The sequence below is a fragment of the Centropristis striata genome, chromosome 2, assembly GCF_030273125.1.
Source record: "Centropristis striata isolate RG_2023a ecotype Rhode Island chromosome 2, C.striata_1.0, whole genome shotgun sequence".
NCBI classification, from domain to species: Eukaryota; Metazoa; Chordata; class Actinopteri; order Perciformes; family Serranidae; genus Centropristis; species Centropristis striata.
The window spans coordinates 13226455-13251599 of NC_081518.1; the positions used below are offsets into that span (position 1 = coordinate 13226455).

At 39.2% G+C, this 25145-nt stretch overlaps 1 protein-coding gene across 1 annotated transcript in view; it reads right to left on the bottom strand.

The window, feature by feature from the left end:
- Positions 1 to 6496: 6496 nt before the first annotated feature.
- The window catches only part of uacab (uveal autoantigen with coiled-coil domains and ankyrin repeats b), a 57656-nt gene continuing 39007 nt past the window's right edge, over positions 6497 to 25145 (bottom strand). The window contains exons 5-19 of the mRNA XM_059347040.1: positions 24732 to 24789; positions 23451 to 23521; positions 22990 to 23096; positions 20970 to 21151; positions 20049 to 20086; positions 19460 to 19516; positions 19179 to 19286; positions 17471 to 17503; positions 16388 to 16480; positions 15696 to 15726; positions 15547 to 15596; positions 12138 to 14846; positions 11439 to 11591; positions 10915 to 10980; positions 6497 to 9813 (exon numbers count right to left, since the gene is read on the bottom strand). Coding sequence (XP_059203023.1) covers positions 9742 to 9813; positions 10915 to 10980; positions 11439 to 11591; positions 12138 to 14846; positions 15547 to 15596; positions 15696 to 15726; positions 16388 to 16480; positions 17471 to 17503; positions 19179 to 19286; positions 19460 to 19516; positions 20049 to 20086; positions 20970 to 21151; positions 22990 to 23096; positions 23451 to 23521; positions 24732 to 24789 — 3828 coding nt within the window. The 3' untranslated portion in view covers positions 6497 to 9741. The remainder of the gene's footprint in view (positions 9814 to 10914; positions 10981 to 11438; positions 11592 to 12137; positions 14847 to 15546; positions 15597 to 15695; positions 15727 to 16387; positions 16481 to 17470; positions 17504 to 19178; positions 19287 to 19459; positions 19517 to 20048; positions 20087 to 20969; positions 21152 to 22989; positions 23097 to 23450; positions 23522 to 24731; positions 24790 to 25145) is intronic.

A 25145-nucleotide genomic window follows, 5' to 3' on the forward strand; every position in this document is an offset into this window, starting at 1 on the left:
GCTCTGGAATAAATCCAGGGAAATGAGAGGGCCTCCTGCCCCCTCGCTGCTACTCATTCCCAGGTGTGCAACTTTCAGGTCAACCTGGGATCAGACAGTTACTCTGCCAAAGAGAGAAGAGAGATAATAAATGACGGCGGATAAAGAGCACAGGTGAGGAGCGAGAGAAAAGGTGAGAAGTGGAGAAAGAAAGAGAAACAAGATGATATATAAAAGAAAAGAGATGGAAGGGATGGAGCTTGCTTTTTGGGAATGTGAGCCATGCTGAAACCATTCAACTCAAATCAGCACCATGTGTCCTCCAGAGCCTTATTATCCCATAAATGAACTTTATTGAGGCAACAAAGTGCTTTGGAGCTCTGCAAAAACATTAAAGGGGCCTCGCCTGTCTCGGCCCGGAGCCAAGAGTAGTCCGATTCCTCAGGGGACTAATGAAACAAAGAGGGGCCCCTGGCCTCGTGTTCACTGCCCCCAGTGCAGACTCACAAGCTGGCTGGCACTGGCTGAGTAATGGCCTATTAGTGACAGAGAAATAGTTAGCAATTACACCAGGGAGACAAATATGGCACAGACCTCTTGACTGACCCGACCTGTGGAATTAACCAGGAAGGAAAGATGACAGACAAGAGGTAAAACAGCAGGAAGGAAGGAAGCAGAGGAAAGAAAGAGGAAAAGAAAAGAAAAAAAAGGAAGGCGTGGCTGGATAACTTGGTAATATGATTACTTCCATATTTTGGGGGGAATTTGCACCCCTAAAATATCAACTTTCAGTTTATATTGTGCTCATGTGATGCATTTCCTAAATGAGGTTGTGTAAATTACCACAAACATACAGAAACTCTGAGTCAGGTAGTATTCAAGTGAAAGAGTACTCATAATGGAACATAACGGCCATCTACAGTGTGATGTGTGCACGTTATTTAAAGGGGAACTCTGCTGATTTTTACATTGTACATCAAAGTTTGTTTACTGTTGTTGCAAATATTACTACACATGTGAAAATAGTTGTTTGAAGCAGGTTGTAAAGCTGCAAGTGGAAATAATTTTTTCAAAAGATCACATTTGTGTCAGCCTTGGTTGAGACTGAAAGCTAGAAGTTTAAAAATGAATTACAAAAAGTGAAATAATTTTCCCACTCTTTTGTGTCTATGGTGTTTATACACCTGAAGTTAATTAGCTTTGCTCCAAATCAGATTTCAGAGTTTTTAAACTTGTAACATTTTCCCCTAGCTTTTCTTTTCACATTGAAAGAATCCAAGCGAACCAAATTAGCTAACCACTTACTGGTCAATGTGTCTGGGCTGTGCATAAGAAAGTAAATACAGAAGCGCCCTGTGTTTTGGACTAGTGACTATTTCTTTGAGACAGACTGTCTGTCTCACAGAAGTCTCTGGCTAGCTGCTGTACCACTGCTATGTAAGCTGCTACAGTTTGCGTGCTCTGCCACATCCCAGAATACAAAGCACACCTGGCTACAGGAGCTGTTAAGCTACAACGTGCAGAGCTGGTAGTCTGGTTCCCAACACAAACTGCCTGCCTGCCTGGTCCACACCTGAGCTTGTTTAATGTGTTCACACCTGCCGAGACAAACCAAGCGGGGAAATTAGTTTAAAAATGCTGCTGTGAAACGTGTTTTAAACTGGTCCGGTATAGAGCAAGAGTTAAACAGGCTGGCATTTAATCCATCGGAACAATTGTGCATTGTCCATGTATGTTCACTAAAATAGTTTGGTTTTGCAACTGACATTATTCTGACAATATTCTGTAAGGGACCCTACAGAAAAACAAAATGTTGTCTCCAACTTTCTCACTCAAGTTTTCACTGTTAAAAAGTTTCCTCACATGAAAACAAAAGTGAATGGTGTTATTTGAGTCCAGTCCAGCAGCAAAGGGTGGAACAAACTAAACCGTAACTAGGCCGAACTCAGTCAGCCCTAATGAACCCAGTCAAACCAACCCTGTGATGAAAGCATAAATGCACACAATCCTACTAACCCATTAGTTCCTTTGTTTGTAAATATATTATTATGAACTTACAGTGTTTAATTGACTGATTTATAAGAGCTTTTTTGTGTGTTTAGCACTGTTTTATGAACTTTAATAATTTTGGCACTCACTTTTTTCTTTTTATTTATTTATTTGATTTTTTACAAATTTTTACAGATTTTGTATATTTATCACACTATTATATTGAATTTAATTCTGAGCACTTATTTTAAGACCTTAAATCTCCTAAATTATGATTTTTTTTTAATTTTATACATTTTTAATTTATCTAAAATATTTTATTCCTGTTATTGGTGGTATTATATGTATTATTTATTTGTTTTCATTTATTTCTGTTTCATTTACACCTTAGGTCATAATCTCTCTCTCTCTCTCTGTATCTCTCTCGATATTTGAAGAGTTGAGAATGCGTTGGAAAGGCTGAAAACAACCACACAGGTGACAAAAGTGAGAAAAGAAGCTAAGAAAGCCATTTCCTGCATCAGCTAGTCAAAACTTAATGTCGTATGAAGGTGGCCTCTCAGTTTCTGTATGGAAAACAAAAAGAAACAAACTGCTGCAGAGGTGGCAGACTGCTGTGTGAGATAACAAACGTTCGTGACAGCTCAGAGGACTGTGGGCGTGTATCTGGTGTGTATATAACCACCCGCCTGCTTCCTCAGCCAGTTCATGAGGCATGCGGTGGACGGCCGGGGTTTATTCCAACATAAATAAAGTCTCTGATCCTTCTTGGGATGACGAATTTTATAAAGATGGGGATTCTTTGCGGCCGGGAAAGGGGTTACAATGGTAAACCGAATGGCCGCAAGTGGATGTATGGGACTGATTAGGAGCCTGGAAATGAGATTAAAGAGAGATTCAACCAACAGATTGAATTGTATTTGCCATAATTGCTGAGAACAGCTTATTCAGTGCAGACCGCAAAAAAGAGAATCATAAAACGGAGGAAGGAGGAGGAGTGGAGAGGAGGGATGGCTGCCACTTGAAACCAGCAAGCTTTGCACAAAGAAATCAAACCCAGGACGAGTCTTGTATCAATTACAGGGAGTGGGTGCATGTTGTGTGTTTGTGTGAACAGAGGATGGGATAAAGCATGGATTACTCACAGCGCTTCAAGCCTGTATTAATGATTTTTTGGGAAGTAATAGCAATTTTGATTATTTTCCAGAAGATTTTAACCCCACTGTACTTTTATAAATGGAAAATTCCCCAGTGCTCAGTAACTGCATGCCATGAATTTATCTGAAATGAGATAACTGAAATAGCCCTGACCTCTGTTCTTCACATCCCGCTGAAAAGCGCTTTAATGAAAAATAAATCTTGTGAAGGGGAAAAAAAGACCAGCAGACAAATCAATAGAGGCACAGGCTCAAAGATAAAAGTGAGCACCGTGTGCCAAAGAGCTACTCGCTCTCATTCCTGGGTTGATTGTACGTAAAGTGAAACCACATGAACCGAGAGGTTTCCACAAGGGAAGTGTGTGTGGAGCTAAAAGCACACATTTACCCAAGAACTTAAAGCCCCAGAACACTTTTTATTTCTCTGTAACATTAAATATTCATGACTAAATGAGCAGCAATCATTGAAGTTCAGGAAAACAGACTCAAGCAAATCTGTTTCATCAGATCGTGTAGGCGTTGTTTAGTCAGATTTGATTTTCAGTCGTCTGGTAACAAAGAAACAAACAACACAAATGTTAAATACTCTGATTAAAGTACTTATAAATCTACAGATGATTGTGTGGTTTCATTTTGACTGACAAAAACACAAAAACAGAAATCTGTATTGCAAAATAAATAAAACTGTTCCGACTTGGCAGAAAATGTGTTCATGTGTGACCTCATTCCCCACAGTTAGATGCTGATTGATAAAATAGTTGTTTTCAGGTTTTTTTAAAGGCACTAGGTGAAATTTTCAGAAAATTCTCCACATGACACGCCTCCCTGAGGCAACTGAGACAAAGTAGTTTCAGCACCTAAACATCTCCAAACTGTGTCTGTTAAGAGGGCGTGTCCTGTAATACTGGACACCTGTAGATAGACCTCAGGGAGATCTTTTAGAGTATCTTTGAAGGGAGAAGTGTTCAAACTACAAAACCTTTCCACTGGGGTGCCTCAAGGATCAGTGCTAGGCCCCCTTCTCTTCTCAATTTACACCACCTCACATGGCATGCCGATGTTATGCCGATGATACCAGTTGTTCTTTTCCTTCCCATCAAGCGACCCCACATTCTCGGCCCGCATCGTCGCTTGTCTTGTGGACATCTCCACATGGATGACAGAACACCACCTCCAGCTTAACCTCTCAAAGACGGAGCTTCTTGTCATCCCACCCCATCCGACCTTATATCAGCCTATCAATCTTCAGCTTGGATCCATGCAACTTGTACCCACAAGCTCTGCACGAAACTTGGGTGTCATAAATTGATGACCAACTGACCTTCAGGGTTCATGTTTCCTCAATTGCCCGATCTTGTTTGATTCGCCCTGTACAACATCAGGAAAATCAGACCCTATCTGACCAAGCAATCGACACAACTCCTGGTTCAGGCCCTTGTGTTATCTCGCTTAGACTACTGCAACTCGCTACTGGCGAGTCTTCCTGCTGCACCACCAAGCCTCTGCAGATGATCCAGAACGCGGCTGCACGTCTGGTCTTCAACCAGCCCAGGAAAGCACATGTCACTCCGCTCCTCATCTCTCTGCACTGGCTCCCAGTCACAGCAGCATCAAATTCAAAATCTTGCCTCTTGCCTACAAAATAGCAACGGGCACAGCCCCTTCTTATCTAAACTCCTTTGTTCAGATTCACAAACCCTCCCGTCCACTACGCTCCTCGAGTGAAAGACGTCCGGCTCCTCCACCGTTGAAAGGCCTCTGCGTCTCAAACCAGACTCTTCTCCTCTGTAGAGCCCCGGTGGTGGAACCAACTTCCAAACTCCATCCGTTCCGCTGAGTCCTTCTCAATCTTTAAGAAGAGACTGAAGACCAACTCTTTACTGAACACCTTCACTAACACACACACTGACGACTACGACAAGTATCGCACTGACCGCTCTTGCGACCTATAAAGCACTTGTGTCCTAATGGACTCGAACTTAACCCACGGCACTTACTCTTGCTATGTTTCTTGACTTCATCCTTGCTTGTGTTGTATTACTCTCATTTGTTCGCTTTGGATAAAAGTGTCTGCTAAATGACATTGTAGAATTGTAGACCTACTTGATTTAAGGCTGCGGTCACACACGCAGGAAATTCAGTTCCCGTTTACTTCCATTGTATGTGGCCAAAAGTAGTGGCAAAGCAAATCTATATTTGCATCGATTTGACCGGCCATTTCACAGCTTCAATCAATAACAAATATGTGTGTGGCCGTCAAACAGACGGCACAGTAACCATCACAGTCTGCCTGCATCCGCGTATGTGTGACCACAGCCTAAAAACAGGATGGGTCACTGACGAGTCAGTTTCTGTATCTCTGTCATGAGGGTTTAGCCACTGCTCCACTCTGTTAGGAGACTAGCAGCCGGTCCTGTGTCAGTGAACTCCAATGGGAAAAATGAAAATGAGCACAAATTTTAAATTATTCTTCCTTCCAAGAGTCAGCAAAGTTAATATTGGGGCCCATCTTTTACAAGCCACACGTCTTCTCAACATTCTGATACTAAAATGGCATTTTACTGACAGACAAATCACAAGAAAATTAACTTTGTTCAAGACCTGTTGATCTCAGCAACTTACCCTTGTGAGATCTGGCAACACAAATAGCGTTATTTTAAACCAAACTCTTGTAAGATAGCCTTAGCCAAAGTGTGTTAAAAATGGTTTACTAACATCCTAACTCATTTTTGTAATGCTTATGTGACTGTTAGCTATGTAAAAGTCTAATGTGAGCAAAAGAAAAGAAAAATATGTTATGCTTTATGTTCAAAACACTCCCACTTGGGAATAGCATGCCACTTAGACAGGAAGTGTATACGATTTCATAGCACTGGCATAGCTCTTAAAGCATCATCTTGTTCTAAAAGAGTATCTTTTGGAGCTCACAGTCTGGAGGAATTAACGGATTGTTTCGAAAAACAAGCTTATATTATTAATGATTTATGGCACTGTAGAGGAGCTTAAAAGGGGCAGGACATGCATTAATGTGCTCATAAGGTCACTCCTGGTGCCAAAAAACAAGGAGATGACGCAAAATGCCAAAGGTTTCAAAATAGAAGCTGTTAAACCAACAGATGGGTGGCTACGTCTTTTACAGTCTGTAGTGCCAAAACCTTTGAGAAGATGTAGACATAGTTAACAGCATGAGTGAAGAGTTTGACCTGCTGGTGGAGTAAGATAGAAAGCCGGGAGGTCATCAACATCAGTGGATTCATCCTCTGGGGAAGACGAATATCTGCACAAAATTGAATGGCAATATATTTTTCAGTCTGAACTAAAAATTCGAATAAAATCGAAATAATAATGACAAAATACACTTGACAAAAATGTAGTTTTCTATGTTAGGCACTTTTATTGATTTTGTATTATTGATTCACAACAAAAATTATTGTCAAAGACATCAACCAATTTAAACAGAGTGGTATAAAGTATTTATTTAGAGATTTAACTGGATTTAATGTATAGTCTATGTTAACAGTAGAGGGAAGATAGTTAGTGTTAATAATTCCTAACATCTGCATCACAAAATGCAAATGGAAAAAGTGTTTTGGCCGAAATATAAAAACAGAGAGCGAGAATTTTTACTTGGTAAAGTGTGTTAGCTGAAAGCTAAAGACAGGAGTGCTTCAAATAACTAATCGTTAAAGGGTTTTAACTATCCACATAAATAAAGGGATGGGCTCTATTCTTATCACATGGCGTCCGACAGTAAATGTTACCCTGAACGTGTTTTGTGCCGTTCTACTTCCAGACCTGCTGAATATCAGAATTGTCACACTGTAGTACAGTAATTAAAGTAGTACAAAGCTATGAAAAATATATCAGTGTAAAGGCATAAGAGACTCGCTCAACAATCACAACACCACGACACGACACCATCAAGAGTCACAAGAGCTGCCTCAGGGGTACGCAGCGCTCCTTCTCAGAGAGTTCACTGCTGCAGGAATCAGGTTTTTATATAAAAGCAGGCTTCAGCTGTCTTTATAAAGAGGTTTGGTTTAATTGTAGTAATGCAAAGCAACTCATTTTAGTGTTACATTCATGTTTCCTCTCAGCCATCAGTGCCATTTCATGAAATTTCCAAGTGTTGCAGATATTACAATTCTAAAAACAACCACTGCCTGCCCCTGAGCCACACTGATTTTTACATTTTCTATCAACTTGGCCTGCCAAGTCTCTCCACTAGAGGACACTCTGGTTTCAACAAAAGGACGACGTGCCACTGCAAACCTGTAGGACACAGCAAGAGATCTCAGCTCCGCTCCCTCCACCACTCAAATCCAACACACACCATGTCCAGACATGTGGAACCAGACTGTGTGAGTGACGAGACTCTCAAATCTGTCACTTTACTATCTACCATCTACCAGAATGGAGAGTAGTGTTTTTATATTTGGATGATGAGGTCTTTGGATTATTATGAAAACACGAGAGCTGGTTTGGACCTCCAGTAGACAATGTACTGTGCAACAAAATGAGTAAAGACACTCAAAACTTCTCAAGAAAGGAGTTTTACAGCTGACATGAACAAGGTGAAAGGACAGATTCACATTATTTCAAGTCTGACTTAAAGCGAACTCAGGTACTCACAAATGCATTGAGAGTTATTGATGCTGTACTTATTCTGTGTGTCTAAGCTTTGCACAATGAATTAGTGCAATATCCAAATTGCAGGAAAATAGTTGTCAAAGGCAAAATATCTTCTGAATTAAGTATTGTGCTGCTGCAGAGATGTTGCAGCCAACTAACTGTATTATGCAGACTTTAAAAAATGAGTCATGGTGGGATTTTTTTTCTAGGATCTGTTTGGTACATGATTATTTGAAAATATAAGGAAAATAAGAACAGTTCTGCAAACAGATAATTTCCTTCTTGCAAAAAATCTGTCAAAAATATATGCAATTGGATATATTTTCCAAATTGTTTAGCCCAAATTCTATCTGTACTGGACGTGAAGGAATCACTTAAAGATGCTAGTCAGTCAGTACACGTTTTTATCTTCCAAAAGTGCAGTATTTACTTTTTTCCTGTTAGTGCTATCCCTGCAGCCCAGAAAGGAAACACAAAGAGGGAATTTCATACTAAAAAAGACAAACCTACTTGCTTTGACCAATTCATATAGCTGCAGCCTAATGTTAGCTTTGGTTAGTTTCACATTCTCTTACACAGAGCTTTCATATCTTACATTATAGTCATGTTAGGGCTGTACCCAATGTTATTTTTTCTTACTTCTGTCCTCACCATAGAAACAAAAATAAATACATAACAAATCCTTTGAAAAATCCTACATTTTTCATGAGTTACGTCTTTTTTTTTCTTCTTTTAAAAAAAGAAATAACATCCACTTTTATGAATATAACTCATCAGTTTGCTACTAGACTGCTCCGTTAATACAGTAGTGTTCCTCCCTTTGTCTGCAGCAAACTTGAGAGCAAACAGATTTTTCATCAAGGGAGTGAAAACGTTTTTTAAAAGGCAAGATAAAAACATGTTGTTAACTTTAAAAGTATATTATATCCATCTTTTTGTCCCAATAAAAAATGGACTCTATAGTTACTGGAAATGTTTTGATCTGAAAATATCCCAAGCAGCCACAACTGGAATCTAATTCTACAAATATTATAATATTAATATTAGTGTAGTCTAATCTTCATCTGCACATGTCAACAAATAGTGGGTTTAAACATAATTAATAGATATGGAAAAAAACCAACCAGTGCAGTATCAAATGTTGATTTAGAAAGTGAATGTCAACATTATGAATAAAGCTTTGAAGTTATCAGGTTCAGCCAGACTGAGAAGGATCTTTCCACTGCCAGTCAGAGTACAGCAACGAATTACTCCTTCAATGTACATGTGGTCATGTGAGTATTGCATTTAAGGGCAGGTTTACACTTTTTTAGAGGATGTTTTAGTGTCTGGTGAACAGGACAGTTGAACAGGACAAATTATTACAGCAAGCAAAACCTTTTTCAATGTACAGACTTGAAAAAATGTGAACTCATCCCTCTGATTCGAGCAAACATTGTTGTTAAACACAAAAAAACCTGTATGAGAGCAGACTGTCAGGTGGGAATGTGAAGAGTGGTCTTTGTGTTCATGTCAGCCGAGCGTTTCAAGAGTGAATAATCTATGAAAGGGACCTACATTTCAAATAACTCGATCACTGAATATAATGAGTTAAAGCTGCATAAAATGCACAGAGTTGCATCTTTGTTCATAATAGATTTAAAAGAAATGTATGAAGCTCACAACCATACTGTGAGATGATTTAGATCATTAAGTCAAAATGATTTCACAGGTCAGCTTGATCATAGGATTTTTAAGTGAATTGAGTTTTCTCTAAAAAAACCTACAGTTCTTCACTTGTGTCCACAACATTGATATTTGGGAACAAAAGTGCAGTCATAAAAATAAAAAAAAATCGCCCATTTGGATAAATTTTGCAGAACGACAAACAAACACACACACACCGGGCACCCACAGGGGCCGCAGCGGTCATCAGAGGGAGATGTGAAGATGGTGAATTTGAGTCAGCAGGCAGCATCTCTTTTCGTTTCGTCTGAGGAAGTTTTTAACACACAAATTCTTGTCTCATGCGGATGATCTGTAGTAAGGCGGCCTGGACGTCCTCATCCATGTGACCCTGCGACACAAATACAGTCACAAATTAGCCTCAGCTAATACATTTGGAGCATTTTTCTCACTGCTCCGTTTCTCTTGCACTCAAATATAATTTAGGCTATTTCCTGTCCTCAAATCATCAGCTGATTCACATCCAGCTGCAGTGGCTGCCTCAACCAACTAGCAGGCTTTAACATATTTTACTCAAGTTTAAACATCTGACACAGCTCTTCAGCGATTTATGACGGTGACAAAAAGCTGAAAGTTGCTTTTACGAAATAACAACCATGATTATTAACAGACGTTATTTCATAAACATGTTGTTTCCTACTGATCATTAAATGTTTTGCAGAGGTGGATTTTAATCTACACTGCCAGTGTGTCATGCAACCCTGAAGTGATCTGTTTTGTCTCAGTAAATGTCGACTGCATGCTAATTAAAGTCAAGCTGCAGCTGTTGTGAAAGCTACAAATTCATTTTTTGTTCAATGTGAACGTCATCGAGTTATGGGTAGCAGATAACATCTGTGAATCAAAAAAAGAAAATGTGTTGGATTTAAGCAGTGCATGTTAAATGCTAAATGCAAATGCTGAATGAGTGTTTGAAGATCAAAACACAACTGAATTCACCAAAAAGTTTTTTTTTTTTACTCTAATCAACTTTTTATCACATAAATAAGGGGTAAAAGGCTGAAACATTATCAGTCAATTTATTCTCTCATGAACTCTGATCTCAAAAAGATTCTTAGATGCATGGCACTCCTCTTCTGAAAGAGTATGCCTTGATGCAGAAAAGCTCAGTAATCTGAAATTTAAAATAGAATTCTGTACAATACGATTGCCTGTCACTAGAAATTGTGATATGTGATGCTGGATCATTACAAATATGCTGTTTTTAAAAGTGGCAAGTAGTCACAGTGGAAAAAATAAGATTCATTAAGATGCATCAATAATTCAGTTTCATAATCACAGTTTAGCCCTCTGAATAAGAATAAAACCGAGGTGCGTAGAGATTCACAACCTAATCAGAAAACAGAACTTTGATCATTCCAGGTAGGACCATCCATGGGAATGAAAATCTAACACCTCTCATATCACATAGAGATTACTGAGACTGACATACCTGTGCTGCACTGAGAAGATGAGTTCGATAAATTGAAACCACCTCCCTGTGTTGCCTCTCAGCATCCTGATGGAACAGGAGAGAAATACATGAAGTGGTTATTGCTTGGAACAGCTGATGTGGTGCAGTGACTGAATTGTACTTTCACATTATTATAACTATTCCAGCTGCACCTGATCGTGAGGATAAAAACAATACCTTTTTTTTCTACAGTTTGAGTCATTTTAAGATTTTGAATTCTTATTTTCAGCCTTATTCATCAAGTAAAGGAGCCAAACACAGTGTGATTATTATTACAGATCCATCACTTTTATGTTGTGTTTATGTTTTCTCCAATGAACTACCTTCTGGGTGAGTAACCCGAAATTCACCACAAACCATGGATTGTGAGGTCAAAATGTTGCAACTTTGTTAATATCACAGTGTAAAATGTATTTAAATAAAGATGTTTTTCAGTCAGTTACTGTGCAGTGGATTAAATATAAAGCAGAACATGTTGACATTATTGTCTGTGTGTCACTCACAGCCAGCTGTTGCTGTAGGCTCTTGATCTGGGCGTGGAGTGTGTCGATGTGCTGCGTCTGTCTCTTATTGGGTGCGTTGCTCGTGTATGCCAGCTGGGACAAACCATTCAGTGCCTGTTTCAGTCGCTCAACATCTGTCAGCAACTCAGTGATCTGACACACACACAAAGACACACAGAAACACAATGTTCATACATTTTTCATAACTTTATCAACTGTGTAGCAAAACTGAAACAGGCTGTTTCCCCTAGAAACAGAGACAAATCTGATTTTCTTTTAAAATCTACATCTTTTCCCCTTAAAGTCAAAAGAGACACACAAATACTATTCAATAGAGGATTAGCACATTTTGAATCTACATAAGTTACTTTGAGCTATAGTGAAACCCATCTACTGTCAGTTATTTAAATACAGGGTTCCAACGCCTTCTTATACATAAGATTTAAGGAGTGACCAAGGACTTTCCAAGCCCAATTACCTCATGCAAACAATGGAATGTAGCCTATTGACTGATGTCAGGTTAAAAAAAAAAGTTATTTCTATTCTTCCTCAAAATATAGAAATTCAAGCACATTCAATTACCCAACTCTATTAATGTATGTGTAAAAAGGGTTCACAAACTTCAAGGATTTCAAGGCCGTGTGGGAACCGTGTAAACAATATAACCATGACACACAGCTGTCTGTCCCATCTTACTACCTTCTTGTCTTTGGCTTCAGTCTGCTGAGCTGATGTCTGAATCCTCCTCTGCAGATCACAGATGGTGCTGAGCGACTCATCATATCTCTCCTTCAGCTCCCTAATTTCTCTCTCGATGGCGCGTCCCTTCTCCTGGACAGCCTCCATCTCTGTTCGTGCTCTGCTCTCCCCCTCCCTCGATTGCGTTGCCTCCCGGCGGGCCTCTTCACTCTCCTCTGCTAAGCCCAGAAGCTTGCTGCTGAGGCTGGCAGCCTCCTCCTCCAGCTGCTGCTTCTCCTTCTTCAGCTGGCTCATTTGGTCTTCCTTGTAGCGAATTTCCTCGAGAGCCTGTGTGGCCTGGAGGAGCTCAGATTGCAGGGCGGATACATCTTCGGCCCTCTGGGCGTTGTTCTCCTCCTCTTCACGGAGAGCCAATCGAAGCCGGGCGACCTCGGCCTCTAGGGCTTCCTTGGCCTTGGCGTGTTGTTGCAGCAGAGACGTCTGATCCCCGCGGCGTTCCTGAACTTCTTTCTGCAAGGCGCTAACCCTCTGGGCCTCCTCCTGCTGAGCCTCTCTTGCTTTCTTGCAATCAGCCTGAGCTTGCTGCACGGCGTCATGAAGGGCTTTCAGCTCCGTGTCGTAAGTCGATATCCGAGTTAACTCTGATTTCAGACGTTCCTGCAGATTCTGGTTCTGAGCGTTGCTGATGGCATTCTGCTCTTGAAGATCTGCTTTCTGAAGAGTCACCTCCTCGTGCTGTTGCTGTAACTCGACCAACTTCTGAGTCAATTCCTCAAATTTACCCTTGAACTCTTCCTCCACATTCTTGTGCTTCTCACTGGAAACTACAGCAGAGTTTAGTCTCTGCTGAATAGACTCAAGCTCAACTTTTAGCTTCTCTTTCTCATGCTTGTTGCTCTCTCCGGCCGACCTTTCTTTGTGATACTTCTCTTCCATTTCCAGCAGTTTGACTGTCAGCTCCTTCACCTGGGCACTGTGAGAGTGTTCCTTTTCCTCCGCTGCCGTCAGCGGGATAAACTTGGACTGAATAGCCTCCTGTATCGTATCAAGTTCTCTCTTCTGCGCCTCCAGTTCTTGGGTGAGCTTCTCCGTTTCCTCCTGTGCCGACGCATACATTCTTGACGCTTCGTTTGCTCTGTTCTCTGCCTCGACCACAGCAGCATTCAACTTGTCTGCGATGGCTTTGTGCTCTTTTACACTCATATAGTCTTTTTTCACCTCAAGCAAGACTTTTTCCAACTTTTCTTTCAACTTATCATTTTCTTCTTTCACGTTCTTCAATTCATCTGCACTTTCTTTTCCCTTGGTCTCATTCTTCAACATCTCAGCTTTGACACTCTCTAAGGTGGAACTTAACTCCATCTTCACCTGCTCGTGCTGCTGTCTGGGAACATACTCTCCTTCCAAGCTCTGTTTCAGAGTCTGGCTCTGTGTGGTCAGCTGCACACACTCTTTATCTCGGTCTTCACATCTTCTCTGCAAAAGTTCAAGTTTCTTCATCAGGTCGGCGTTCTGCAACCTCAGAGCGTCTGTTTCACTCTGGTGTCTCTGGGTGCCGTTTTGAAGGCTGCTGATGTTCTCCCTTAGCGTCGTCCTCTCTGTTTGAAGCTGCTGGACTTGTGCCTCTGCTTTGCCGTAACGTTCGCTGGCTTCCACCAGTTTGTCCTCCAGCTCTTCCAAAGCCGTCACCATGTTCCTGCGGGCCTCGTCGTGTGCGTTCAAGGGTATGAAGTCGATCTCGATCCTGCTGTTGAGCTCATCCAGCTGCTCTCGTAGTATATCTCTCTCCTCCTCGCTCTCCTCCACCTCCTTAATGAGAGCCTGGCTTCTGCCGGTCACGTCGACCAGTTTCCTTTTCAATGAAGCGTTTTGCTCTTCGAGAGCTGCCAGTATCCTCTGTTGCTCCTCAGCAGACGCCGCCCCTCCCTTGGAAGACGGACTGTCCAGCTTTCGATGCAGCTCTGCCACCTCCTCCAGCACACGATCGTAATCTTCCCTCAGCTCAGCGATCTGCCGTTCCTTCTCGTCGACCGCGTTTGTCAGCAGGTTTTTCATGTTGTCGAACTTCTCTGCTGGCACCGTGTTGCCATGTTTAGTCTGGGCCTCCTTCAGCTGGGTTTCCATTTCTAAAAAGGTTTCTGCTAGTTCATCTCTTTCTGCAGTCAGAGCTCCCAGCTCCTGGTTCAGCTTGTCTGCCTCTGCTGCTAGCTGGTTCTCGCTGGTCTTGTACTCCTCCAGGGCCTTCTCGCTCTGTTTGAGGCGGTTACGAACACGACACACTTCAGCTGAAGCGCCCTCGTACTTTGCCTTGATATCCTGGAGCTGGGCACGCAGTTCTTCGGTCGCCTGGCCTCCTAAGTGTTCCTTAACAGCCACTACATGTGCTTGCAGCTGTTTGACTTTACACTCAGAGTCCAGCATCCTCTTCTGGACATCCCCCAAGGCGTCCTCCAGTTCTTGAACCTGCTGGTCCGCCTGTTTCTGGATGGTGTCTCGGCTCTGAACCAGCTCTTGGCACTCTCTGTTTTTACGGTTCAGGGCGGTTTGCAGCCGCACCGTCTCTTCCTCCGCTGCCTGTTGTCTCCTCTTGACCGCCTCGAGTTCACGTCTGTGTGCGTCCAGTTCACCAGAGACTTCCCAGCTGACAGCGGTTGGACTTTTCTCTGGAGGTCTCGACAGTGAACGAGACATGGCAGAATTCTGGAACATCTGCAGAGAAAGATGAAAAACATTGTGACAACTGTAACTCCTTTCTGACATCAACAAAAAGTCACTCTTTCACCTCCAACTACCTCATGATTAAACATTTGCCTTATAAATTAAAGAGCAAAAACCCATTTTCATAGAGTTGCTTTTATGTGTGTTATGTGTCTCTCTATTGTTTTTTTGCTTTTATTCTTTTAATTTGTATTAATTTGGAATTCATTTCGTCTTGCTTTTGTTTGGCCTTGCTGTCTAGTTTTCTGCTGTTATATTGCCTTCTGAGTATACTGCAAATCACTTTGTAAACTATGCTTTTAAAAGTGCTATATAAATGAAATTATTGTTATTATATTAAATTATTATTTTATTTTTTAGGAAAGCCAAACACTTTATTTACGGTTACAAAGAGTTATTGATTGCTTTGCACTACTTTCACAAAATGGTCCCTCGGTTTTCTTTTATTTGACTTGTAATCTTGTACTTTTTGTTATAACAAAATTTAACTAAGGGAAAAATCCAAATCCCATAAGGAACTGAATACTCTATTAGCAGTATAATTTGTATGCAGGTCCTGCTGTAAGCCCACCATTGTAACCGCAAAAGGGTTAGAAAACTTCTACTACTACTACTACTACTACTACTACTAATGCTGTATTTTTTAAACATTTGCGAGTCATGTGAAATAGTTCCACAGATAAAAATGTACCTGATCAGAATCCATGCTGTGAGCTTTGTTGACCAACATGTTTTCTTTACCTGCAAGATGACAATAACATTTAAATCTCTTCATACTCTTCAAGTTAAGGTTTAAATATATGAGAATAATCAAATGTCTCTTTGTGGAAGGAAGCTCACCTTTGATGACAGACTGTCCAGAGTAATCCCCCTGTGAACACATACAGATACGGTTGTAGATGGTTTAACTGGAACTTTTAAAGACATAAATTATATTTCCAGCACTATATAGAATGTTTATTCTATTAAATATATATTTATATTTCTGTAATGCTTACAACATATATTATGCATTTTCTTAAGCCAGGTAGCATATATACGAACAAAAATTTTTTGCTTTAAGACTTTCGGACTTCAGCTATAAAACCTGAATTATGTCTGGATACAAATAAAAAAACTCTTCACTGCACTGATTTCCTTAAAGATTAAAAGGGGACATATCATGCACTTTTCAGTTTCATACAGTTTTGGGTTTCTACCTTTAATGTTCAAAAACACATTATTTTCTGTTTGAAACATGTTTTAGCACCTGTCTCTTTTAGGCCCCTCCCAGAAAATGTAGAGTCTGCTCTGATTAGTCAATGTTTCTTGGAGTCTCTGCACCATCAGAGCAGCCAGGTAATAGCACTGTAGCGGCACTATCTACCTGTATATAGTATATTCTGAATAGGAGAAGTGTGCATTTCTCTGGGTAGAGTGTTTGGATACTTTCACAGTATTTAACAGCATAGACCTGCATTATGAAATATAAAAAATAAAAATAAAAAACACATAAAAATCTACATTTTCCAGATGAGTATAAAGTCACTGACCATAGTACTCCGGAGCTGGACCTTCACAGTCTCCTGGCCTCGAGCCCCTTCCTCTCTTTCTTTGGCTCCAAGTAATACCTTCAACTGCTCCTTCTGATCCAGCAGGAAGAAAAACAAAAGGCACTTTTAGATCAATAACTGACTTATTGAATGCTGGCAAATGTAGATCTTTTTTTCAAACAATTTGTCAAAAGGTGTACAAACGCTTTTAACTGATGCTATTCAGAAATATATGTAGACCAATATTTGACTGAATTATTTTTGAGAAATGCCCAGACAATGTCTGACACATAACGTTTGTTCTGGCTGCTAAAACTCTCATCACAACCTATATTCTTGTCATAAATTACACCAAGGACAAAGTTTGGAGCAAAATTAATTATTTAATGTTTTTATTTTTTTAAACATCTGTACTATTTGTTTCTTTTTTTAACTTTTTATTTTTATTTTCAAGAAACATAAATGATAAATATACAGATATAAAATACAATACAACATAAAATACAATACAATAGAAATGTAATGAATATAATAAAAATATATAAACTCCTGGAAGAATGGGCCTCATTCATGAAACATATGAGAGCTCTCATCTTTACTTGTGTACTTGCACAAACACATTGATGGGTTTAATACATTCTTGGTTTATGTTGCTCTTTCTTTACTTTACCACTAAGACGGCAAAACCTCTTTTGTGTTTCAGGAAATTACACTTTTTTTTAAAATTGCTACAGCACTTAACCTTGAATCCTGAATGTGTGCACCTCTAAGGATGTTAACAAGTCTATTAAATCACAATCATGAGGCTTTTCAGACTGTGCTACCTTCCTTTTCCCTTGCCTTCACTTCCACATGTACAGCTCTGTGTTGATACAGCACCACCAACATCCTCCACAGTCTTTCAGTGGCTCTTATTAAGTTACAGAGGTCAAACAGTAGCTTAACACTTTCCCCACAAAGCACTAATTACTGTTACTGCTGTATAACAATTGCATGTTGATTATAATTTGCTTCCAGTGTAATACATTGAAAAAAACTGTGAATGAGCCCCACAAAGACCAATCAATCACTTTTGTTTCCTACCTCTTTTTGCGTGTCTTCCACAGTGATCTTTTCCTGCAGGCAGAAAAAAAGAATTGAGGTATTAATAATGTATGATATGCCACTAAAATTCCTTTGATTTCAGTTTTATTTACACTTTAGACAAATTTACAACTTTTCATTTCATTGTATTTGTCTTCGTTTCTTCTTTTCTTTTTTATTACCTTTTTTTTTTTTTTTTACAATTTATGAATATTTATTATTTTTTATATATCTCTTTTAATCCATTTAATGTAATGTAATGTTTAATGTAATTATTTGTTTAGTTTTATTCTGATCTATTGATCTATCACATGCATTTATCTCTAATTGTTAAATTGTTTTTAGTATTTTTATTATTTTTTCTTGTTCTGTCTTCTAATTGACTCAACAGTCACCTATGAGGCACTTTCACCTGCACATTCCCTGAATAAAAGGCGAGATTTCAGTGATGGATTGATTGATAGATGCACCATTCGCAGTTATAACCTGTACAACAAAAATTTTTCTGTGCAATATATGGACGTGCACGGAGTCTATTATTCCTTCACATAGTTTTGCAGTTCACTCAGCCTTTTTGCAGTTTACCCAGACTTTGAGTGATTTATAGGGTGGTACAGAAGCCTCCAGGACACCCACTAGAGACAGTGAAGAACCAGGACCACCAGACCCATCAAAGCCCGACCCCAGAGTTATCCACAGGGACAATCCCAGTCCTATTCCCACTGATGCCCCCAGAACAGGACCTTGGGGGACAGCCGCACTGCCCTGCCCCCACCACCACCAGCCCAAGAGAGCAACCAAGACTCCTGCAGTGCAGCTTCTATTCTGAGCATTGAGATCAATATTGTGTAAAAATACTACAAAGCCTCAAACAGTAGTGCTTACTCAAACAGTAGTGTTTTTTGCTGAAATTAAACCTAATCTTCTCCTTCATTAAAGCTCTTTAAGCCACAAGGGTACACACGTTATTTGATTAATTTCCTTGTTCTCCTGTTACGGGATATTGTTCTTGCAGCCATTTTTGAGGAAACTATTATTCTCAGTGAATGCAGCCTTTCAAAGTAACTCAGCAATCTTATGCTTCAGCAATCAGCATTGAAAGCCTGCACTGCTCTCCTGGATATAAACACCTGTGGATAGATAATGATTACACATTTTCTAAATCATGTATTACTTTATTATCTTCAAAGAACCCAGCGGTTTATTCTTTTCACGCAGCAACATTTCAGTGCACATAAATTACTTCCTCATATCGATACCCTCTTAAAATAATGGCCCAAAGAATTTTTCAGGTTTTTCTCTTGATTTAGGTAAAAAATAATTTTTGGCAAAAGAATTACGTAGGCCATTATTTTTGGAAGGTGACGATATTTACTATAAATGTTTCATATATTTATGACAAATGGCTTCAACTATGGGTTAAGATTCTAATGCTTTATAACAAAGACAGAATAATCCACATTAAAATTACATTTATTTTTTTTACTTTACTGACCTTTTTTTGGTACATGTGCTTAAATTTAGCATGCCCTGAGGCACAATTGTTGCTGCATAAGAGGAATGACGGTATTGCTATTGTTATTTGCCTATATACGTCACCCAAGGCTCTTGTAGGACCTTCTTTTGTTCACACACACACTAAAACCCTGCTGGGAGGGTTTTACTGTTTACAGAGTAGCTCTTGTTATGCTATAAAAACATTGTTTACCTGTGTGAGCTGCTGCTGTAGCATGTTGACCTTATCGAGGAGGGCTCTCTGATCCTGGTGGTACTTCCTGAGATTCTCCTGCAGTGTCTCGTTCTGCCTCTCCAAGTCCTAAAAACACATGAAATCACAAAAGTTTTTAAACTAAAACCAAATACAATAAATGAATGAATACTGTCAGTGCTTTATGGATGAGGATATCTTGATTGATTTCGACTTTGATGTGATGTAACAAGCGTTGTTTCTGTGTGGAATCGGGAGGCTGAAGTTAAAGCAGCACTTACATGTATGATCTGATCCCTTCTGTTAAGCTCAGCTGCCTCTGATCTCTCCACTGAATGCTGCAGATGAGACAGGATCTTTTTTACAATCATATTTTAAAGCTATAACGTGATCTTAGAGGCAATGAAAGTGTACAAAACGCCTCTCAGTTATAGTCACTAGATCCTCTCAATTACAGTCACTAGATGGCAGTCACGTACACCAGTACTAGCGAGTAACTTGCAGGTTCAGAAATGTAAAAAAAAAAGGCTGCAACAAGTCAAAGAAAATTCTTTAAAATGTGGAAAAAACATGAGGGAAATGCCGAATATTGAGGCTTTACAGCATTTTTAGTATTTAAATGCTGGAGAGGAAGGACTCTGACTTATTCATGTCAACAATTGCTTTGGGATTCAAGCGACCTTGACATAAAGTCATCTTTGTGTGGCAACATAATAGCTGAACTAAATGTCAATTCATTTCGCTTCCTATCACACTACATGTACACATGGAGCTGCTTTATAATATTAGTGTGAAGAATAAAAGCTGTTTTACACTAAAGGTGAGGTGTAATGGTTGGTGTGAGCCAGTAGACAAATGCTGCAGGATTACCTGTCGCTTCCACTGTTCAATCTTTGCAGCCTCTTTATCTGGAACAAGATGTGAAAACAGCATGTTCAGACTTACTCCCACGTTATCAAGATTAAAAAAAAAAAAAAAAAAAAAAAAAAAACAGGTTTACAGAACAGTATTCTTTGAAAACAAAAATTCTAGGTACTAGATCAGTTCTAAAGAAAAACTTAAAAATATGTCAAAAATTGGCTTTGGGAATCTGCTATTTTTGTCTCTGATTTTATGCATGACAAATTTTCCAAAATATAGCCGTAATGTGCCACTTTGCTGTTGCCTTTGAGAGTCAATGACTCACTGAATTAACACTTGCATTACTGTCAGAGCTGCCAGATTCATATTCAATATTCTTTCAAAGAATATTTTTCAAAGATTTGACAGACAGTGTTTCTTGGAAGTATGCTTTTGCTTTAACTCCGTATGCTACAAGTGAAGAATAAAGTGCAGTCTTTGAAAATAAACTAAGAAAAATAATAATAATCTAATTAAATATAAAACATCACAAAATTACGAAATACAATACCTAAACTATGCACGAGTTAGGGACACATTATTTCAACCCTAAACATCAAGTTTATTTCTTGGCGGTTCTGATAGGCGGGATGGGCTGCCCCCCTAAAATAATTATTAGGGATCTGATCTGATCTTTTTTAAACAAATAATAAATGTTCAACATTCTCAGCTTTAAGCAGATTTAACACTGTACTTCACTTGGCACCAACAACAGAACTTTCTCACATGTATCACATGTATGTATAAGTTCACATTTGAGAAGCTCTCCTTTCTTCTTTATTGATCTGTTCATAGTTACTATAAATGATCATGCTATTCATGCTCTTCTTTTATTTAGTCCAAACAAACTGCTACAGAATTATTTTATGTTGCTCTGTTTTGCCCTCTGACCTCTTGTGGCTTTGTCGAGGTAACTCTTGACCATCGAAACAAGCTCCATGTTCTTGCTGAGGCGAGCGTAGTGAAATGCATCATGACCCAAACCGTCTACTGCCTTTACGTCAGCGCCACTCTTCAGCAACACTTCCACTGCATCCTTACAGCCGAACTCGCAGCCAAGAATCAGCGACGTCCTGAGAGGGGTCAACAAAGACAGTTTATGAGAAACAAATGAGCTGAATGAAATGAAATAATTACGCAACTGAATGAGGTTGCCAAATCAAAAACAGGTGGCAAAACAACCAATATTCACAGTGCATTTTGATAAAATGCTGCCGAATAATTCAAAGCTGTGGCAGCTGAGCCGATATGTCCTTGTTCTTGCCATCACATGTTGGGTTTTTTTAAATAAAATGTGAAAGGAATAATAATTGAGTCGGGCCAAATGTGTACTACACTGTTACAAGGTAAAAGTGATATTAAACTGAAAAAGGAATGCAAGAAATTCTTGTCAGAGACTTAACCCCCAACAAACACAAAGAAAAAAACTGCTTTAAGGACTCCAGAATGCCTTGTTAACCAGGCAAACACACTGTATGAATGTTTTGTGGCATTACTTTACTGTGGGAAGTTTTTTTTTTTTTTCAAAAAATCAACTTCAAAATGCCTGCTGACCCAGGCTATGTTATAGCTTTCTATAGTCCTCTTGACTATAGATCATTTCAGAAATACTTTCTTTTAGTGTACTGATAAATATTCATAGAATACAGAATTTACCATACTGTCCTTTGACCCGACTTACAGTTATGTCAGACAGCCTGTCACTGCAAGGACACCTACAGAAATGTAAATAGTGTAACTAGTTTTAACCCTCATGTCATTTGTCAAAGCTAAATTTTATAAGCAACACAGACTTCCAGTTATTTAAGGGAAATTTCTGCTTTGGACCCTGCTTTCCCATGATTTTGTAACTATAGGGACAGCAATTGGTCTAGTGATGACACTGCAGCCAGAAACTGCAAATAAGCAACAATATAATCACACAGGGCAACTTTGCACTGTCAGTTTACATTTTGTTTGTTTTGGCACCGACAGGCTGCCTGACAACATTATGGAAAGGAACCTACAGAGAATAATACTTTTTCTTTGCCTTTCAATTATGTCCGCCCTAGCATGATCATTGACAACTCCTAAAATGCACAGAACATCGACGCAACGAAAGATTGATCTTTGCAGCATGCTGTTGCTGTCAGCTTCTCTGCATGCATATTGAGTTAAGCCAAGTGATAATGCAGTTGGTTATGCAGGGTTAGTAGGCTATATGAACTGATACAGAATAAATTAACTGGATAAATTTGATTAATAATTGATATGACTAATTTATTTTAGAGTGAAATGTTAAAACACCCCAGGGTTGCTCTGCTGCCTTGCAACGGGGTATTTATTTTAATCCAATTAAAAACATTCATACATAGTTTTAAGCTTCACAGCTTCCATGTAGCAGCTTCCGTTGATTATAATAGACCCAAAGTCTTGTTCAGAAATCTCGTGGAGCCTCTTCTACATTGTTGAAATCAGTATTCAGCCATCACACTGAATACCTTTTAGATAACTATAAGCGATGCTTTCTGTTCTTCAACACAACAAGCTCTTCCCAGCACTCATCCCTCCAAATCTCTCTCTCATGTTTCCACCATTGTCTTTTCGGCAACAAGTCGCCTCGTAAGGTTTCAGAACTAAACTTTACCTCGAGCAAGACTTGTTTAGAGAACATGATGGGATCAAGTGAAAGGATAAGCAGAAAGTTTTATTCTATGTAGGTTCATGACTATAATGCTTCCAGACACTAAAAAACAGAAGTTTCCCTTTAACGGCAGGAAGATCCTCAGTACAGAAAAGTAAATGGCACGAGTTATCAACCAACTGCATCTGTCAAAAGCTACTTTTTTATGCCGCTAAGTCTTCTTATTACTAAACTTGATATTTGCCAACCTTACCAAAAATAAACACCATGAGGGGTGATGTGTCTTACTTGTTCTGTTTGTCCCGGGTGGTGATGTCAGCTCCGCGCTCCAGCAGCAGCTGACAGATACGTGGATGACACATCTGGGTTGCCAGCACCAGAGGTGTCTTGCCATCCTGGAGAAAAACAAAACATGCACATATTAGTATACACATGTACATCCAACCATGCAAATCACACAGTTTTTACACAACACGGTACAATCCAAAGAATCAATTTGTGTCTGACCTCAAGGTAAAAAAGGCTCAGAGAAATCCAGAATACAGTGTGCTCATTCAAGGGGATTTAATTCAGCTCTAGTACATTCCTTTTAATGCTGCTCGAAGTAAACTCACATTCAATTTTTGACTGTCATTGACAAGGAACAAATAAATCAATATTCTTACCTACAATAACAACTGTACAGATGGAAATGCAACAGACCATTACTACAAACTATGTGAAATGAAGTGAAGAAAATCAATTCTCACAAAATCACTGGCATTCACAGAAGCCCCGCTGTCACAGAGAAGTTTCACGCTGGAGGAACAGCCGGCCATGACTGCAGAGAGAAAGAGGAGAAATGACTGTAATCATTTCATCCCATTTATCGCTAAAATACACATGTGCCTCAGTTAGCTCCAACAACAGCGTGGACCTGGTTTTTATGCTGCTGAAAAGTACTCTCTTTAAAATCAAGGCAGCACCTTTTACAATATAATACAATTCAATAATCTCTAAAGATATATCTGCATAGGGATACAATCTGTAGAAAACATGGAACCGTGTTTTGGTATTAAAAGTATTCTGGTTTCTAGTCTATTCATAATCCGAGTTGTATTGACCAATCGTGTATGAATGGGCTTCGGTTGCTTGCAGGTCAATAGTCTGTGTGGAGAGCAATCACAAAACAGAATGCAATGCTGTTGAAATGCAATCTCAAAACACATCAGCTATTGTCTGGCAAAAAGTGCTTTTTTAGTAGTTGAGTGAACTTAGTGGTTGCTTGTATAACACTTTGGTCATCGATGTCGTCCTTCAACTTCAACTCTATTCTGACATTTCAAGTTGCTAATTAGACTGTAAACAACAACTGACACCTGGAAGAGCCAAGTCTTGGCCCAGATGACAATAGGAGGTTTCTCAGTAATTTCCAGAACAGAAGTGCTCGCCATCCAATCACTGAAAATGCAATTCTTGCAAAAATCTCCCCAAAAAGTTCAGCACAGACTTTTTTCTATGGTGTTCCTCAAGGTCTTTGTGTCTTAATGTGGTGTTCTGGAGGGATATTAACCATTTATTAGTTATAGAGTGCTCAAAAATTGTAAAATTTAGCTTCATATTTATGTAACAAATGGTAACAACACAAGCATTTCTGCAACAAGTTATGAGAGATAATTGATCGTGGGAATGGCCTTTATATACTCATAATGTTTTAAAACACTTTCACAATTTTGAAATGTGTTGTTCTTTATTCAACTGATAAATGAATTCACTTATTGGTGGATTATGACTAAAAAAAATGAGACACAGTGATACAGTGATGCACAGCTGGGTCTCAAAATAATCTTCAGGTTCCCAGCTTGCAGATGGTATATAGAAGGGAGTAGGTTATAGTACAGTCATTACAAAGGTAAAATAGAATTAAGTAGAGTTAGGACTAAGGTAGGAACTATTTTACAGTACGAGAGTATAGTAGAGTAGAGTAGACTCTATTTTATAGTACGAGAGTATAGTAGAGTAGAGTAGAGTAGAGTAGAGTAGAGTCCTACCAGCATCATGGAGGGCTGTTCTTCCCTGTAGGTCCACATTTCCAACTGGACAGTTGTGCTGTAAAATAACATGAACACAAGTTGGAAGAGTTACAGAAATATTTTAAGGTGCCATTCTTAAAAGTTCTAAATGTTTTCAACCATCATTTTTGCAACCCAAGTAAATAGTCAACTGGATATGATGCTGCTTAGTAGTAGTGTTTGCTACTTTTTTCAAAGTGTATAATGGTACTACCATCATTAAATTGCTGATAACTTGACCTGAGTCTGGATTTTCAGTTATTCAAAGCCAGAAAAAATAAAAAGTATCTGAGTCTGAACTCATTCTCCAGCTCCTTATAAATGCAAAAAATAATGTTTACAGAATCAATTTATACACACAGCATCAAATGCATGTTGACAATTATTTTATTT